The 18939-nt window shown below is 47.3% G+C and overlaps 1 protein-coding gene across 1 annotated transcript in view; it reads left to right on the top strand.

Moving 5' to 3' along the window:
- The window catches only part of DHTKD1 (dehydrogenase E1 and transketolase domain containing 1), an 871206-nt gene that overhangs the window by 302581 nt on the left and 549686 nt on the right, over positions 1 to 18939 (top strand). Inside the window, exon 7 of the mRNA XM_069228664.1 lies at positions 6735 to 6933. Coding sequence (XP_069084765.1) covers positions 6735 to 6933 — 199 coding nt within the window. The remainder of the gene's footprint in view (positions 1 to 6734; positions 6934 to 18939) is intronic.

Consider the following 18939-nt stretch of genomic DNA (forward strand, 5'->3'; position numbering starts at 1 on the left):
GAAAGTCACCCGGCCCCAGCGATTTAAGGAGTTTACCTGGTGCAATGGTGGGAATTACTTCCTCCATCCGCATCAGGCAATTGAGGTCATCGGCTTGATCCGATGTCAGGTGCACAATGTGTGCATCTTTGAGATAAAGGTCTGGCCCGTCTGCAGGGATAGGTTGTTTTGAGTAAACTTTTGCATAGAACTTGCAGAAGGTAGATGCTATGGGGCTATCTCTCTCGATTTCTGTGCCATCATGTGATAATAGAGACTCAGCCCCTGCAGTTTGCTGTTGTATATGGAGCCATTCGGCCAGGAGGTGTCCATATGTGCCCCACCCCCACGTAGAAGGAGTGTCAAAATCTAAGGGCATATTCAACCTTGTCAAGGTCCAGCCTAGCCAACTCCAGTTGCAGCCAGATTTGTGGAGCACCAGAACGTGTGTGTATGCGCTCTAGCTCCTGTTTCTGCTTGTTTAACTGCTCCCTTTTCTTAATATCCACTGACTGCTTAAATCACTATCCGGTCCCCCCGGATGACAGCCTTTAGAGTCTCCCTTAGAAGAGAGATGGGAATGTCAGCTGTAATTGTTTGTGGTCAGGAAGTTTTTGATCGCCTGGTTGATCTTCTTAACCACTTCCAGCCTCTAGAGTAAAGTTTCCCTCAATCTCCATGTTCGAAGAGTACGCTTTGTAGAAGGGAGAGCTAGGTCAAGAGATACTGCCATATGATCAGAGAGCGAGCGAGGTTCTAGCTCTATTGTTGTAAGTAGGGTCTGTATCTCCCTGGTCCCTAAAAAGTGATCAAGGTGAGCGTGTGAGTAGAATGTATAGTCTTTGATCTGGGGGTGGTGTTCTCTCCAAAGGTCTCTCAAGCCCATTTCCGCAGCCATTGAACTCTCTCCTGGAATATGGCCCTACTACCCCCATAACGTGCTGCTGACTGGTCTTGGTTACCACGAAACACTAGATTCAGGTCACCTCATAGCAGCAGCATCTTATATTGAGAGGATGTGACATCTGCCACCGTCAGGCAGAGAAACCGCTCCTGTCCTTCATTAGGGGCATATATGGAGCCCACAACAAGGGTGTGATCTCATACATTCACTCTATAAGCTAACAGCCTGCCCTTGAGCTCTGCTATTTTAGAATCTACTTTCCCTCAAAAGACTCAAGAGATCAAAATAGCTACTGCAGCCGTCTTAGTGGCAGCAGATGAAAATAATTTTTGCAGGAAGGTACGGGATCTGAGTCTATGACAGTCACCAGAGACCAGGTGAGTCTCCTATAGGAGACACAGGCCCACTCCTGCCTGTTTCCAATACAATAGGATTGCTCGGCACTTAGTTGGATTTTTACGCCCCTTCACATTAAGGTGATAACTTTTAGTGTACCATGTATTACGGGAGAAAGAAAAAAGTGCCCAGGCCCTCTCTCAATTCAGAAGTTCCCCCCAGACATCCCTGGAGATGAAAAGCCTCACGGCAAACTGGAAGGTGGCAAGTATCTAGAGTACAGTGTTCCTTCCTATAGTATTCCCCTTCCACCAGAAACCTAAAAACAAACAGTAACAAAAACATAGGATAAATAAAAATGAAGAACTGGTCTTGTCCAGTAATGTCCCACAGTGTACTTGAGTGTAGAGGTCTGTAGCTCAACTCATTCCTCATGTCCCGTCACCCTCTTCCTCCCACCCCCGCACTCCACTCCCTCCAGCCCCCGCCTCGTATCCTATTTAGGTAGTCTAAGAGACCCAGCGTCTCCCAGGTAGTCTCTTGCTTGTCGGGGTCTTCGCACACTGCCTCTAGTACAGCACATGTCTCCATAGCCATAGTCTCAGGATCCGGACGTAGACCCCTGGGGGAGGCCTGTCCCCTCTGCCATAAAGAGTACTTCCTAGATTTCCGTTCTCAGAGGCTGGTCCGTTGGCTGCTGTCTGAGGATTCTTCAGTCTGGAATGCCCTTCATGCTTCAGTTAAGGATCGAAGCTGGTGGAGATTCCCTTACTAGAAACAAATTATGCAGAAAGGATGCCCTCAGGATTAAGCAGCACCTTTATCCCTGATGTAAAGCATCAGTGTGGGGCATGCAAGTCTCTGGATTTCCGAAGGATCCTTTCTTTGAATTGAAAATCATGAATGAATACGAGGATGTCAGCAGGTCAAGTGTTTTCTAAATGGGGAGGCCCACTCCACGCACTCTGTCTAGCTGTATATCCATGTCAGTTGGGGCCTCTAAGATTTGAACGAAGAGGCCCCTCCCATTGGCCTCAGTGTCAGCATCCTCAGGGTTGATGGGAGCCCCTTGAAATCGCATTTTCACCTTGACCGGTTTTTGAGGTCTTTGACATGGGCTTGCAAGTCAATCTGTTGGTCTTTGAGGCAGATAATTTCTTGCTAGAGCTGCTTGATTTCTTCATCCTGGCTAAACTTGTGGTCCTCCAGAGTGGAGACCCGTCCCCCACCTCTGCCTGGTCTTGGCGGACCTCTTTCAGGTAGGTTTTTCTTACCAGTCAGGATATCTTCCCAGAGAGATGCAAATAGGACCTCAAAAAATCAGGTTATTGTTGTCACCTCCGGACTGCTGCTCTGGACAGGTGGCGGGTAGTTTTTGTTTTTAGCTCTTGCCGTGGCCATGACAGATGCAAGTATCCTCCCTATTACCATTTCAGATCATGATCCCCTGGTGGAGGACTCTGGTACTGTGAGCCTACAGGTGCACCTGTGGGAAAGGCTGGTGGCAACCTGTGACGGCCCTGCCAGAGGGACCCTGTGATCCTTTCTCAAATTACAGTGGGACCTGGCTCATGTCAACAGTGGCTTGTGCTCCTGCACTATGGACCCACCCACTAAAGCTGTAAGCTGGCCAGGGACTGACATTGACCATTCTGCAGCAGAAACTTTGTGGATGATCTTATGGTAGATAGCTTGAAGGTGCATCACCAGATTCGCCACCCCTTGCTCCTTCTGGAGTGACTGGATGCTGTCTTCAATCAACCACCACGTTCATCTTATCCAACGACGCACAATGCTGTTGACCAAGGCAACGCTTCTATAGGTAATTGAAACACTTGGGAACCTGTATTTGAGAGGCTGCACGCCTACATTCCTGGGAGATGAGCCTTGATGCCGGACAGGCGACTGGACTAGGGGAGTTATATAGGGCCTCCCTTCTTGGCCTTCTGCTCACTTTTGCTAATTACCTTACAGAGTCACTATGCAAGGTAGACTTCATAGATGAGCCACAGTCTCATCCAAGCAAATGATGGACAAATATAAGACTCAGACCCACCAGCGGTGACTGCAGCCACACTAGGGGAGCTGCCTTAGCTGTACCCTGGTCCACACCTTTACTGCCATCATCCTATTGGCCATTAGCGACTAAAAGTCTATGCTGGAGGTGAAAATTGGGAAAGTCGGACCTGATGTTTCTCTGCCTTGACGACCTTTGTAATGTGGTCAGTGCTGCCCTTGAGCACTCCAGACCCTTGCCAAACCCCTGCCACGGAGCACACATGTAGTCTCCCTCAGCTAACCTGCTCAGATCATTTGCTGCGCTGTCCAGTACCGTTTCAGAGAATCACGTGCATACATTGGCGCCCACAACGCTGGTGCTTTGAAAGTGCCCTAGAGTCAACTCTATGAACATGGAAATGAGATGGGTAAACTATTGCACTGGTGAAGACAACATACAAATACATACTGTTTCACAACATCACTTGAGGATGTCCGGTGTATTCATACTACTCCAGAGGGAATGACAAACACATTTTCTGCCCTTTACTCCTCACTGTATATTGAAGTGCGGACCCACTCGGCAGTGGAACTTCACCAATATATCTTCGCTGTATCACTGTGACGCCTGAAGGCTGCTCAGCAGTAATTGCTGGGGGAACCATTTACCACTGCTTAGAACGCGGAAGCCATTGCTCAGTTGTTGAAAGGGGTGGGGGTGAACCTAGGTTCCACTGGATTCCCGGTGGAGTTTTTCCATTGTCAGGCCGACATCTTCACTCAGCCCCCATTGGATCTGTATGTAGAGGCCTGTGACAAGGGGATGACCGGGAGGAGTCCCATATCATCATCATTCTCAAACCAGAATGACGCCCATAACGCTGCTCATCCTACAGGCCTATTTTGTTGATCAGTTGTGAAACTAAAATACTGGCTAGTGTCCTCGCAGTGCAGCCCACTGCTGTTGCCTCTGATTTAATTCCTAAAGATCAAAGCAGCCTTGTGCCACACAGATCAGTGAATTGGCAACGGACTATCGGCTTGAGCAGCCACTTGTGCTGTGCTGCTGATTGACTTTGAAAAGGCCTTTGACAGTCTGTTATAGGCTTACATGTTCTCACTGCTTGACTATCTTCGAATCCTGTCATATGTACAATTACATTATGGCAAACCAAATATTTGAGTTAAAGTTGTTGGGGTGCCTTGTAAGTGTTGCGTCCCCTAGAAAGCAGCATTCACCAGGGCTCTGTTGCCCCCTACTATTTCTGCTGATAGCCCTGGCACATGTTCTCTGAGTTGGCCCTCGCATGGAGGGCTTTAAATAGTGTAAGTTTTGTGAAGATCAAGTGTGTTTATATGAAGGTGACTTGTTAGTGTATCTCGGTCATCCCTGCGGTTTGGGGCATATAACCATGGAAATCCTTGACAGCTGTGGGGGACACTCTGGGCTCTGGGTATACTGGCCCAAGACAAAATTGTTCCTGGTTAGAGTGGTGGTTTGACAGAATGGGCTTTGGGTGCGCATCTGACTCTGGCGACCATGGGATTCCGTTATCTGGGCATCAGTGTACGTATTACTGTGACATAGACTAAAACAGACAACCTCACCTTCCTCCTTATGGCAGCACAGAGCGACCTCTTAGCACTGATCCCTCCTGCCGCGGTCCATACTTGGGCGGGCGGCATTGCTGAAGATAACTACTCTACCACATTGCTGTACACAATACAAAATTATCCGTACTCCATACCAAAGTCCACCATGAAGTTCACCTTGGCCCTTACCGAGTTCATTTGGTGGGGAGGGGCCTCTTTGGGGCTCCATCAGCAAGTGTTGCAAATCCATATTTGATGTGGGGTTAGAGATGATTGAGCTGCTATCCTACTTTAGAGCTTCCCAGCTCTTGGCCCTCATCGATTGGATAAACGGCCTCGTGAATGACCCAGCCTACAGATAGGAGAGAGGTGGTCCATGGGCAGTCATTCCCCGCTGGATTACATATATTGAGGTAGGCTGGCATCACACGCTCCCCCTCTGATGCCGGTGGCACTGATGATCTGGACATCCTCATTAATTCTCTGCTGGGGAGGGGGGGGGGGCGTTAGGCTGATGTGTGAGATGCCCTTGTGGTGCAGAACCCAAATGCCTGACGTTTTGCGTTTGAGGGGGGGGGGGGTGTTTCCGTGGCTGGGACAACATTGAGGTAACCTCTCTGGCTCGCTCTTTGACTGGCTGTGATATGAAGTCCTTTACCCAGCTGCAAAAAAGAATTTGGGCTGGAGAGAGACCAGTTGTACAGATACTTGCAGCTGTGCAATGCCTTTAGACCGTATCTGCGAGCGAATCAGGACTCTCAGGAGTTCAACCACCTCCAGGCGAAGCTGACAATGGGAGTCTTTCTTACCTATTAGGGATTAAATCCCCAGATCTTTTTCCGACGTTGCGTGAAAAAAGGAAGGGCTACCTGGAAAATCAGATGACGACGAATGGGCAGTCGCCCTCGCGAGTCCTAGATAGATAGCAATAAGTGCGAGGTTACGTACACCGTGTATATTTGACACAACGGCGGCTCTGGCGATTAACAGAGGATCTGGCTTGTTTGCGATGTGGAGAGGACGTCTGATACTGTTTTTCCACTTTGTGAAATTATGGGGTACTTTGTCCTTGTTTGAACTGTGTTGAGGCGATGCTTGGCACAATGCTAGGCTACCCGATTAATCTTACTTCAAAGATGGCCCTCCATAATAACCTAGATGGGAAGGGGTCCACACATGCTGAGCGGGCGGTAAAGTGACTTGTCCTTGTGATGGGCGACAGGCAGCGACCCCGCAATTGGATAGTGACGCGACGAAATGGATTTATGTTGTACAAGAGATAGACCAGTGGCATAAATCCCAGAGTTGTCATAGAAAGGATGAGAGGGTGTGTGGCAATTACACACAGATTCACACACACATATAAACACACTCACCTGCAAGCGCACACACAACATACATTTAAACACATTTTAATTACCTCAGCTGCCACGGCATATTCACAGGTAATTAATTGTACTTCATTTTTATGACACTAATACTGAATAACATGTTATTATTCACGATTAGTGTAATAAAAATTGACTGCAATCAAAGAGAGTGAAGTCCCAACTGGCATTCGTAGGGACCACTTGCCACTATGTTCCTGGCTCTGTATTTGTTACCCCTGAAGCCAGGGGGCGCAAAGGGCATGCCAGGTGTTGCAGATGTGACACTTGGCTGCCCCTAAACGACGTCCATGGCGTGTTCTATCTTTGTTAAATGTCATAAAATCCCCCAAAACTGTTTTTTTTAAAGTGCTTTCAGTTGTATGTGCCTTCTTAGTATTTGATTTTCCCACCGTAAATCGCTTTGTTGGTTTTGTCTTCTAATGTGCTCTTGGTTTAACCTCTGTGATTTGCACAGTCACGTTATATGCTTTTAGTTGTGAGGAAATTAACGTTCAAATGTTCGCTTCTTCTACTTTTCTTTAACTTTTGCCCAGGTAAAATAGTTGGATGTGCTATAATTCATGTCAATGGAGACGACCCCGAAGAAGTGCTGCGTGCCACAAGATTGGCTGTTGAGTACCAGCACCGTTTCCGTAAAGATGTGATTGTTGATTTATTGTGCTACCGACAGTGGGGTCACAATGAACTTGATGAACCTTTCTTCACAAACCCTGCTATGTACAAAATCATAAGGTAGGTTCAGAAATGTACAATTGTTTTTCTTAAAATTCGCATATTTCAGTTAAAAATGTTAAGATAAATAATTGGGTTCGATTTTAAGGTTAATTGTAAAGTGTTAATTTACAATTAAAATTTTCAAGAGAAAAAATCTAAGCGATCTTCCAATAAATATTTTAACTTTTTAGGAGTAGCTGCGTTGGCGCTGTGCAGCAGGTCCTTGAAGCAAGCACAGTGTGGATGTTATTGAATTGAACGAAATAGCATGTTACTATAGGACATTTAAGGGTCTACTGCTCTGCAGGCGAAGGGAAAAGTGTCACAGGAAATAGTCACACAAGAAACTTTACAACCAAGTTCATTATCTCCACCTCAAATCAACAATTATATTAATCTAGCAACGTCCAATTTTTAACAAATGGAAACTGTACACATTAGAAAATTCTGCTTCCTTTCCCTTCGGCACCTCGTTTTACAGACGAACTTCTTAACCCTTTCGCTGCCAGGCCTTTTCACCCTCCTGTGCTGAGCCTTTTTTTGACTATTTGGGGCAGTACGCGCTTAGGCCCTCATAACGTTTTGTTCACATAAGCTACCCAAGCTAAATTTGCGTCCTTTTTTTCCAACATCCTAGGGATTCTAGAGGTACCCAGACTTTGTGGGTTCCCCTGAAGGAGACCAAGAAATTAGCCAAAATACCGTGAACATTTTGTTTATTTTAAAAAAATGGGGGAAAAGGGCTGCAGAAGGCAGCTCGTGGTTTTTTCCCTGAAAATGGCATCAACAAAGGGTTTGCGGTGGCAAGATCACCATCTTCCCAGCTTTCAGGAGCAGACAGACTTGAATTGGAAAACCCAATTTTCCAATACAATTTTGACATTTTACTGGGACATACCCCATTTTTACTATTTTTTGTGCTTTCAGCCTCCTTCCAGTTAGTGACCAAAATGGGTGAGAAACCAATGCTGGATCCCAGAAAGCTAAACATTTCTGAAAAGAAGACTAAATTCTGAATTTAGCAAGGGGTCATTTGTGTAGATCCTACAAGTGTTTCCTACAGAAAATAACAGCTGAAATAAAATAATATTGAAATTGAGGTGAAAAAAACAGCAATTTTTCTCCACGTTTTACTTTGTAACTTTTTCCTGCGATTTCAGATTTTTTAAAGGAATATACCGTTACGTCAGCTGGACTCTTCTGGTTGCGGGGATATATGGGGCTTGTAGGTTCATCAAGAACCCTAGGTACCCAGAGCCAATAAATGAGCTGCACCTTGCAATGGGTTTTTATTCTATACCGGGTATACAGCAATTCATTTGCTGAAATATAAAAAGTGAAAAATAGGTATCAAGAAAACCTTTGTATTTCCAAAATGGCCACAAAATAAGGTGTTGAGAAGCATAGTTATTTGCACATCTCTGAATTCCGGGGTGCCCATACTAGCATGTGAATTACAGGGCATTTCTCAAATAGACGTCTTTTTTACACACTGCCTTACATTTGGAAGGAAAAAATGTAGAGAAAGACAAGGGGCAATAACAATTGTTTTGCTATTCTGTGTTCCCCCAAGTCTCCTGATAAAAATGGTACCTCACTTGTGTGGGTAGGCCTAGCGCCCACGAAAGGAAATGGCCCAAAACACAACGTGGACACATAACATTTTTTCACAGAAAACAGGTGTTTTTTACAAAGTGCCTACCTGTGGATTTTGGCCTCCTAGCTCAGCCGGCACCTTGGGAAACCTAGCAAACCAGGGCATTTTTGAAAACTAGACACCTAGGAAAATCCAAGATGAGGTGACTTGTGGGGCTCTGACCAGGTTCTGTTACCCAGAATCCTTTACAAACCTCAACATTTGACCAAAAAAAACACTTTTTCTTCCCATTTCGGTGACAGAAAGTTCTGGAATCTGAGAGGAGCCACAAATTTCCTTCCACCCAGCGTTCCCCCAAGTCTCCCGATAAAAATGGTACCTCACTTGTGTGGGTAGGCCTGGCGCCCAAGGAAATGCCCCAAAACACTATTTGGACACATCAAAATTATCAAATACAAAACTACCTGTTTTTGCAGGGGGACACTTGCGTTTTTGGTCCTGGGCTCAGCAGCGTTCTTGGGAAACCTACCAAACCCAGACATTTCTGAAAACTAGACACCCAAGGAAGTCCAGTGAGGTGTGACTTGTGTGGATCCCCCAATGTTTTCTTACCCAGAATCCTCAGCAAACCTCAAATTTAGCTAAAAAATCTAATTTTTCACCACATTTCTGTGTGGGATCACCGCACTGCGACACATTTCATACCACCCAATGTTCCCCTCAGTCTCCCGGTAAAAATGATACCTCATTTGTGTAGGTGGGCCAAGTGCTTGTGAAAGGGAAGAGCCAAAAACATGTCGATATTGAGGGGTAACCAAAGTGGGTTCAAAACGGCAGTTTGGAAAAAAACATTTTTAGGCTGACAAGTGCAGCAGAATTTTTATCGATATAGATTAGACAATGCTGGGTGGTAGGAATTTTGTGGATTCCTGCAGATTCCGGTAGGTTCCATCACAAAAATGTGGGAAAAAATGTGTGCTTTCCAGCAAAGTTGCAGGTTTGCAGGGCATTGTGGGTTAGGAAATGGTGCGGGATGCATGTGAAGCACTCCACCCTAGAATCAACTAGATGTTTAGTTTTCAGATGTGTCTAGGTCTTGTGGATTTTTCTAGATGGCAGCGTCCCTAAGTAAAAAAAAGTGCAGCCCTCACCATTCCAAGTGGGACGATTTTGAGAGTTACCAAGCTCTCATGGCCCAAATGTAAAAAAAAAAAATCAAATGTCCTCTTTCTTGCCATGGGATAAGATGTTTTAGTGTGCAGGGGAGAGCTGAAAGACTGTTAGCCCCTTCAGTTCGGGTGGGGGAATAACCAGGCCCATACTGGTTGGTAGCCACCACCCCACTATTTTCTTTTAATTTTTTTATTCTCTGGCATGTAGAAGACTTTCTGTCCCCCAGGGTGTGTATCGGGGGGGTAATTGCCCAAACTGCCCACTGGTGGGCAGAACAACTTTGGCCCCATTTATTTGGGGTGGGGGGTATGGCCATACCCCCCAACCTCTTATTTTGAAAAACAAATCTTCCCTGGTCGACTTTCTGCCCCTCTTGGGGGCAGATGGTCCTTCCAAAAATACGCCGATAAATTGCCTAAATACAATTTGCCCCCGGGGGAGCGACCCTTGTCTAAGGAGTCCCTACCTAAACATAAAAGCATAAAGTAAAAAATAAAAATATATATATATATCCCCGGTGTCTAGAGGTTTCTGCCCCCCCCCCCACCCCACCCCCCTGTAATTATATTAGGCCGATCTGCCTCGGGGGGGGGCAGAAATGGCCTAAAAATTATTTGGCCCCCCGGGAGCGACCCTTACCTAAGGGGTTGCTCCCCACACATAAAAAAAAAAAAATATATATCCTTGTGGTTTTCTCTCCCCAACGCCACCCCCCCACCCCGGGGGCAGATTGGCCTAATATAATTATACCCCCAGTGGGGGCAGAAATGGGCAAAAAATTATTTGGCCCCCTGGGCCGCTCCCCTTATGCGCAAGTACGAATAAAATAAATAATCCCTGGTGTCTATTGGTTTCTGCCTTCTCTGGGGGCAGATGGCTGATCTGCCCCCAGGGGGTGCAGAAATGGCCTAAAAATAATTTGGCCGACCAGGAGCGACCCTTGCCTAAGTGGTCGCTCCCCAAACCTAACAAAATAAAAAAATAAAAATATCCCTGGTGTCTAGTGGTTTTCTGCCCCCCCGGGGGCAGATCGGCCTAATAATATTAGGACGCGAAATGCCCTAAAAATCATTCCCCCCCCTGGGGAGCGGCCCTTGCCCAAGGGGCTGCTCCCCTTATTTGAAATAATGCAACAAACAAAAATCCCTGGTGTCTAGTGGCCATTTCAGCTACGTTCGGGCAGCAGAAATGCTGTGAGAGACGAGAAATGAAAGGAAAGGTTTTTCCTTTCCTTTCTTGTCTCTCCCGCCCTACCTCCCAATCGGAAGAGAAATGCAAAAGCATTTCTCTTCCGGGAGGTGGCCTCTGATGAGGTCAGCGCGCGATTTGGGGTCAGATGGTTATATATTTATCCAATGACCTTGAGAATACCGGCTCTAATTAGCATTAGTGTATGCACGCATCTCTTTTCTAGATGCACTCTAGCTATCTGAAACTTAATTTGGAAAAGATTGAGGGTTTGCTGTTACGAAACTCACTATAAGCCTATGGCCCAAAGTCTTGTGTAACTGCAGTTAGACCTGGCCTCCTTAGGGTGGTCGTGCACCAGGTTTTTTGCCTTTTTCCTCCTATTTTTCTGACCATCTTTAGGAAGTTGGCTCTGTATATACTATTTCAAAGTAAGAAATAGCACGCACAGAGTCCAAGGGTTCCAAGATAGTGGCAAAAATAGATAATTCTAATGCTCTATTTTGTGGTAGTGTGGTCGAGCAGTAGGCTTATCAGAGGGTAGTGTTAAGCATTTGTTGTACACACACAGGCAATAAATGAGGAACACACAGTCAAAGACAATTCCAGGCCAATAGGTTTTTGTATAGAAAAATCTTTTCTTAGTTTATTTTATGAACCACAGGTTCAAGATTTACAAGTAATACTTCAAATGAAAGGTATTTCACTTAGGAGCTTTAGGAACTTAGCAAAATAGCATATACAGTTTTCACACAAATGACATATAGCTATTTTAAAACTAGACACTGCAAATTTCAACAGTTCCTGGGGGAGGTAAGTTTTTGTTAGTTTTTGCAGGTAAGTAAACCACCTACGGGGTTCAAGTTTGGGTCCAAGGTAGCCCACCGTTGGGGGTTCAGAGCAACCCCAAAGTTACCACACCAGCAGCTCAGGGCCGGTCAGGTGCAGAGGTCAAAGTGGTGTCCAAAACGCATAGGCTTCAATGGAGAAGGGGGGTGCCCCGGTTCCAGTCTGCCAGCAGGTAAGTACCCGCGTCTTCGGAGGGCAGACCAGAGGGTTTTTGTAGGGCACCGGGGGGGACACAAATCAGCACAGAAAGTACACCCTCAGCGGCACGGGGGCAGCCGGGTGCAGTGTCCAAACAAGCGTCGGGTTCGCAATAGGAATCAATGGGAGACCAAGGGGCTCTTCAGCGATGTAGGCAGGCAAGGGGGGGGCTCCTCGGGGTAGCCACCACCTGGGCAAGGAAGAGGGCCACCTGGGGGTCGCTCCTGCACTGGAGGTCGGATCCTTCAGGTCCTGGGGGCTGCCGATGCAGAGTCTTTACCAGGTGTCGGGTCTTTAAAGCAGGCAGTCGTGGTCAGGGGGAGCTTCGGGATTCCCTCTGCAGGCGTCGCTGTGGGGGATCAGGGGGGTCAACTCTGGCTACTCACGGTCTCGTAGTCGCCGGGGAGTCCTCCCTGTGGTGTTTGTTCTCCACAAGTCGAGCCGGGGGCGTCGGGTGCAGAGTGCAAAGTCTCAGGCTTCCGGAGGGAAACGTGTGTTGTTTCAAAGTTGCTTCTTTGTTGCAAAGTTGCAGTCTTTGGGGAACAGAGCCGCTGTCCTCTGGAGTTCTTGGTCCTTCTAGATGCAGGGTAGTCCTCTGAGGCTTCAGAGGTTGCTGGACCCTGGGAACGCGTCGCTGGAGCAGTGTCTTTAGAAGTGGGGAGATAGGCCGGTAGAGCTGGGGCCAAAGCAGTTGGTGTCTCAGTCTTCTCTGCAGGTTTTTCAGTTCAGCAGTCCTCTTCTTCTTAGGTTGCAGTAGTCTAGTTTCCTAGGTTCTGGGGAGTCCCTAAATACTCGATTTAGGGGTGTGTTTAGGTCTGGGGGGTTAGTAGCCAATGGCTACTAGCCCTGAGGGTGGCTACACCCTCTTTGTGCCTCCTCCCTGAGGGGAGGGGGGCACATCCCTATCCCTATTGAGGGAATCCTCCATCTGCAAGATGGAGGATTTCTAAAAGTCAGAGTCACCTCAGCTCAGGACACCTTAGGGGCTGTCCTGACTGGCCAGTGACTCCTCCTTGCGTTTCTCATTGTCTCCTCCGGCCTTGCTGCCAAAAGTGGGGCCGTGGACGGAGGGGGCGGGCAACTCCACTAGCTGGGGTGCCCTGGGGTGCTGTAACAAAGGGGGTGAGCCTTTGAGGCTCACCGCCAGGTGTTATAGTTCCTGCAGGGGGAGATGAGAAGCACCTCCACCCAATACAGGCTTTGTTACTAGCCACAGAGTGACAAAGGCACTCTCCCCATGTGGCTAGCAACATGTCTGGCGTGTGGCAGGCTGCTAAAACTAGTCAGCCTACAACGGGTAGTCGGTTAAGGTTTCAGGGGGCACCTCTGGGGTGTATGTTACAATAAAATGTACACTGGCATCAGTGTGCATTTATTGTGCTGACAAGTTTGATACCAAACTTCACAGTTTTCAGTGTAGCCATTATGGTGCTGTGGAGTTCGTGCATGACAGACTCCCAGACCATATACTCTTATAGCTACCCTGCACTTACAATGTCTAAGGTTTGACTTAGACACTGTAGGGGCATAGTGCTCATGCACTTATGCCCTCACCTGTAGTATAGTGCACCCTGCCCTAGGGCTGTAAGGCCTGCTAGAGGGGTGACTTATCTATACTGCATAGGCAGTGTGAGGTTGGCATGGCACCCTGAGGGGAGTGCCATGTCGACTGTTGTTTTATCCCCACTAGCACACACAAGCTGGCAAGCAGTGTGTCTGTGCTGAGTGAGGGGTCCCCAGTTACAAGGGACCTACCTGGATGCCAGGGTGTGCCAATTGTGGAAACAAAATTACAGGTTAGGGAAAGAACACTTGTGCTCGGGCCTGGTTAGCAGGCCTCAGCACACTTTCAAATCATAGCTTAGCATCAGCAAAGGCAAAAAGTCAGGGGGTAACCATGCCAAGGAGGCATTTCCTTACACAACCCCTCTCCCCCCCCCTCAAACGAAAGAGGATGAGACTAACCTTTCCCAAGAGAGTCTTCATTTTCTAAGTGGAAAAACCTGGAAAGGCAATCTGCATTGGCATGGGCAGTCCCAGGTCTGTGTTCCACTATAAAGTCCATTCCCTGTAGGGAGATGGACCACCTCAACAGTTTTGGATTTTCACCTTTCATTTGCATCAGCCATCTGAGAGGTCTGTGGTCAGTCTGAACTACAAAGTGAGTACCAAAGAGGTATGCTCTCAGCTTCTTTAGGGACCAAACCACAGCAAAGGCCTCCCTCTCAATGGCACTCGAACGCTGCTCCCTGGGGAGTAACCTCCTGTTAATGAAAGCAACAGGCTGGTCAAGACCATCATCATTTGTCTGGAACAAAACTGCCCCTATCCCATGTTCAGAGGCATCCGTCTGCACAATGAACTGCTTGGAGTAATCTGGAGCTTTGAGAACTGGTGCTGTGCACATTGCTTGTTTCAAGGTGTCAAAGGCCTGTTGGCATTCTATAGTCCAGTTTACCTTCTTGGGCATTTTCTTAGAGGTAAGTTCTGTGAGGGGTGTCACTATGGATCCATATCCCTTCACAAGCCTCCTGTAGTAGCCAGTCAAGCCAAGGAATGCCCTGACTTGAGTCTGGGTTTTTGGAGCTGCCCAGTCCAGAATAGTCTGGATCTTAGGCTGGAGTGGCTGAACTTGGCCTCCACTTACAAGGTGTCCCAAGTAAACTACAGTTCCCTGCCCTATCTGACATTTGGATGCCTTGATAGAGAGGCCTGCTGCTTGCAGGGCCTTCAAAACCTTCTTCAGGTGGACCAGGTGATCCTGCCAGCTGGAGCTAAAGACAGCAATATCGTCAAGATAAGCTGCACTAAAGGACTCCAAGCCAGCAAGGACTTGATTCACCAACCTTTGGAAGGTGGCAGGTGCATTCTTTAAACCAAAGGGCATAACAGTAAACTGATAATGCCCATCAGGTGTGGAGAATGCTGTCTTTTCTTTTGCTCCTGGTGCCATTTTGATTTGCCAGTACCCTGCTGTCAAGTCAAAGGTACTTAAGTATCTGGCAGCACCTAATTTATCAATGAATTCATCTGCCCTTGAAATGGGATGGGCATCTGTCTTGGTGACAGAATTAAGTCCTCTGTAGTCCACACAAAACCTCATCTCTCTCTGTCCATCTTTGGTGTGAGGTTTGGGGACTAAGACCACTGGGCTAGCCCAGGGGCTGTCAGAGTGCTCAATGACTCCCAATTCCAGCATCTTGTGGACTTCCACCTTGATGCTTTCCTTAACTTGGTCAGACTGTCTGAACATTTTGTTTTTGACAGGCATGCTGTCTCCTGTGTCCACATCATGGGTACACAGGTGTGTCTGACCAGGGGTTAGGGAAAAGAGCTCAGCAAACTGTTGCAGGACTTTCCTACAGTCAGATTGCTGTTGGCCAGAGAGGGTGTCTGAATAGATCACTCCATCTACTGAACCATCTTTAGGGTCTGTGGAGAGGAGATCAGGGAGAGGTTCACTCTCAGCTTCCTGGTCCTCATCTGTTACCATCAACAGATTCACATCTGCCCTGTCATGGAAGAGTTTGAGGCGGTTCACATGGATCACCCTTTTGGGGGTCCTGCTAGTGCATAGGTCTACCAGGTAGGTGACCTGATTCTTCTTCTCTAGCACTGGGTAAGGGCCACTCCATCTGTCCTGAAGTGCCCTGGGAGCCACAGGCTCCAGAACCCCGACTTTCTGCCCTGGCTGAAATCCAACCATAGCAGCCTTTTGGTCATACCAAAACTTCTGGAGCTGTTGGCTGGCCTCAAGGTTTTTACTTGCCTTTTCCATGTACTCTGCCATCCTTGAACGTAGGCCTAATACATAGTCCACTATATCTTGTTTAGGCTCATGAAGAGGTCTCTCTCAGCCTTCTTTTACAAGAGCTAGTGGTCCCCTTACAGGATGGCCAAACAGAAGTTCAAAGGGGGAAAACCCTACTCCCTTCTGAGGCACCTCTCTGTAGGCGAAAAGCGGACATGGCAAGAGGACATCCCATCTCCTTTTGAGTTTTTCAGGGAGCCCCATGATCATGCCTTTCAATGTCTTGTTAAATCTTTCAACAAGATCATTGGTTTGTGGATGGTATGGTGTGGTGAATTTGTAAGTCACCCCACACTCATTCCACATGTGTTTCAGGTATGCTGACATAATGTTGGTACCTCTGTCAGACACCACCTCCTGAGGAAATCCCACTCTGGTAAAAATACCAATGAGTGCTTTACTGCAGGGGCAGTTGTCGACCTAAGGGGAAATGCTTGAGGGTATCTAGTAGCATGATCCACTACTACTAGTAGAGTAGTAGAGTTAAGGTCTCTTTGAAAACCAAAAAGATTAGAACTGGTTCAAACCCTACCAAAGTACAGCTCCAGGAGCTTTTGGCAGAATTTGCCAAGAACAACCCCTCTGAGGATGACCTCCCAGAGGGGGAAGCTAGTGAATTGGAGGAAATCCCACCTCCAATCCCAGTTAGGGAGGCCAGGGCTCCTCAAACCCTGACTCCAAATGTGATAGTCAGAGGTGCTGCTTCTCTCACAGGAGAGTCCAGCACCTCTGGAATCACTGAGGACAGCCTCAGTGAAGATGGCCTACTGTTAGCCAGGATGGTCAAAAGATTGGCTTTAGAGAGACAGCTCCTAGCCATAGAAAGGGAAAGACAAGGGATGGGTTTTGGTCCCATCCATGGTGGCAGCAACATAAATAGGGTCAGAGATTCTCCTGACATGTTGAAAATCCCTAAAGGGGTTGTAACTAAATATGAAGATGGTGATGACATCACCAAATGGTTCACAGCTTTTGAGAGGGCTTGTGCAACCAGAAAAGTAAACAGATCTCAATGGGAGGCTCTCCTTTGGGAAATGTTCACTGGAAAGTGTAGGGATAGACTCCTCACACTCTGGAAAAGATGCAGAATCCTATGACCTCATGAAGGCTACCCTGATTGAGGGCTTTGGATTCTCCACTGAGGAGTATAGAATTAGGTTCAGGGGGACTAAAAAATCCTCGAGCCAGTCCTGGGTTGATTTTGTAGACTACTCAGTAAAAACACTGGATGGTTGGATTCAAGGCAGTGGTGTAAATGATTATGATGGGCTGTACAATTTATTTGTGAAAGAACAACTGTTAACTAATTGTTTCCGTGATAAACTGCATCAGCATCTGGTAGACCTAGGACCAATTTCTCCCCAAGAATTGGGAAAGAAGGCGGACCATTGGGTCAAGACTAGGGTGACCAAAAGAAAGGGGTCACAAAGACCCCCCAGGGGAAGAGTGGTGAGACATCCAAGGGAAAAAGTAAAGCGTCTTCTATAGGGCCCCAAAAACCTGCTCAGGAGGGAGGGCCCAGAGCCTCTTCACAATCCAATTTTGGGTACAAGGGTAAAAACTTTGATCCCAAAAAGGCCTGCTGTCGTAGCTGTAATCGGCCAGGACACCAAACTGGAGACAAGGCCTGTCCCAAGAAAGGTTCCACTTCTAACTCTACTCCAGCTAACACTGGAATGGCCAGTCTCCAAGTGGGATCAACAGTGTGCCCAGAGCAAATCAAGGTTCACACTGAAGCTACATTAATCTCTGAGGGTGGGGTGGATTTAGCCACACTGGCTGCCTGCCCCCCTAATATGCAAAAATACAGGCAGCAACTCTTAATTAATGGGACTAGTGTAGAAGGCCTGAGGGATACAGGTGCCAGTGTCACCATGGTGACAGATAAACTGGTTTCCCCTGGTCAATACCTGGCTGGACAAACTTATCCAGTCACCAACGCTGACAATCAGACTAAAGTACATCCCATGGCTATGGTAACTTTAGAGTGGGGAGGGGTCAATGGCCTGAAACAGGTGGTGGTCTCCTCAAATATCCCTGTAGACTGTTTGCTTGGAAATGACCTGGAGTCCTCAGCATGGGCTGAGGTAGAACTGAAAACCCATGCAGCCATGCTGGGTATCCCTGAACTGGTGTGTGTCAAGACAAGGGCACAGTGCAAGGCACAGGGTGAAAAAGAGGTGTTGGAGCCTGGAAAAAGGGCCCAACCCTCCAAGAGAAAAGGAAAGAAGACTGGGGAACCAGCTTCCACACAACAAGAAAAAGAGAACCTCTCTTCCCAGGAAGAAGTTCTGCCCTCTGAGGGAACTGAGCCCCTGGAGTTAGAACCTTATCAGGTTGAGCTCCTAGGCCCAGGGAACAGTTGTGTAAGGGGCAAGACACCTGTCCCTCTCTTGAAGGCCTTAGGCAGCAAGCTGCTGAAGAGTCCAAAGGAAAAATAACAGGAACACATACAGTCTACTGGGAAGATGGACTCCTTTATACTGAGGCAAGAGATCCCAAACCTGGTGCCACTAGGAGAGTGGTAGTGCCTCAGGTGTTTAGGGAGTTCATCCTAACCTTAGCTCATGATATTCCTCTTGCTGGGCATTTGGGACAGACCAAGATGTGGGAGAGATTAGTCAACTACTTCTATTGGCCCAACATGTCCCAGAAGGTCAAGGAGTTTTGCGTCTGTTGTGCCACCTGTCAAGCCAGTGGTAAGACAGGTGGACACCCAAAGGCCCCACTCATTCCACTTCCAGTGGTGGGGGTCCCCTTTGAAAGAGTGGGTGTGGACATAGTGGGTCCACTCGAACCTCCCACAGCCTCAGGGAACTCAGAGATCAACGTGCACAAAACAGGGTGCATGGAGCAATACAATAAAAAACAGCATTCTGTGCGAGAAAAAATAAGGAAAAGGAGGGTCACAGTCGTAAATGGCGTCTGTATGGAAATTGTTAAAATCCATAACTCAGATGTCAGTTGTTTGATATTTTTACTGAAAACAGTGAGGTGCTCATCTGAACAAAAAAACATGATTGTGTGCAATCCTGGTATTCTAAATCAGTAAAGAAAATGCCCAAATAATTCATTTAAACTTCCACTTGTTGCATAGAACTGGTGTACTGATGCGAACTGCACTTCAACCGGTGAAAACAGCAAATTCTAATGCTCATTAGGAGAGTGTACCTGCACTATCACAATGAAGATTCTTTATATCATTTTT

This window comes from Pleurodeles waltl, chromosome 4_1, assembly GCF_031143425.1.
Source record: "Pleurodeles waltl isolate 20211129_DDA chromosome 4_1, aPleWal1.hap1.20221129, whole genome shotgun sequence".
Classification (NCBI taxonomy): Eukaryota; Metazoa; Chordata; class Amphibia; order Caudata; family Salamandridae; genus Pleurodeles; species Pleurodeles waltl.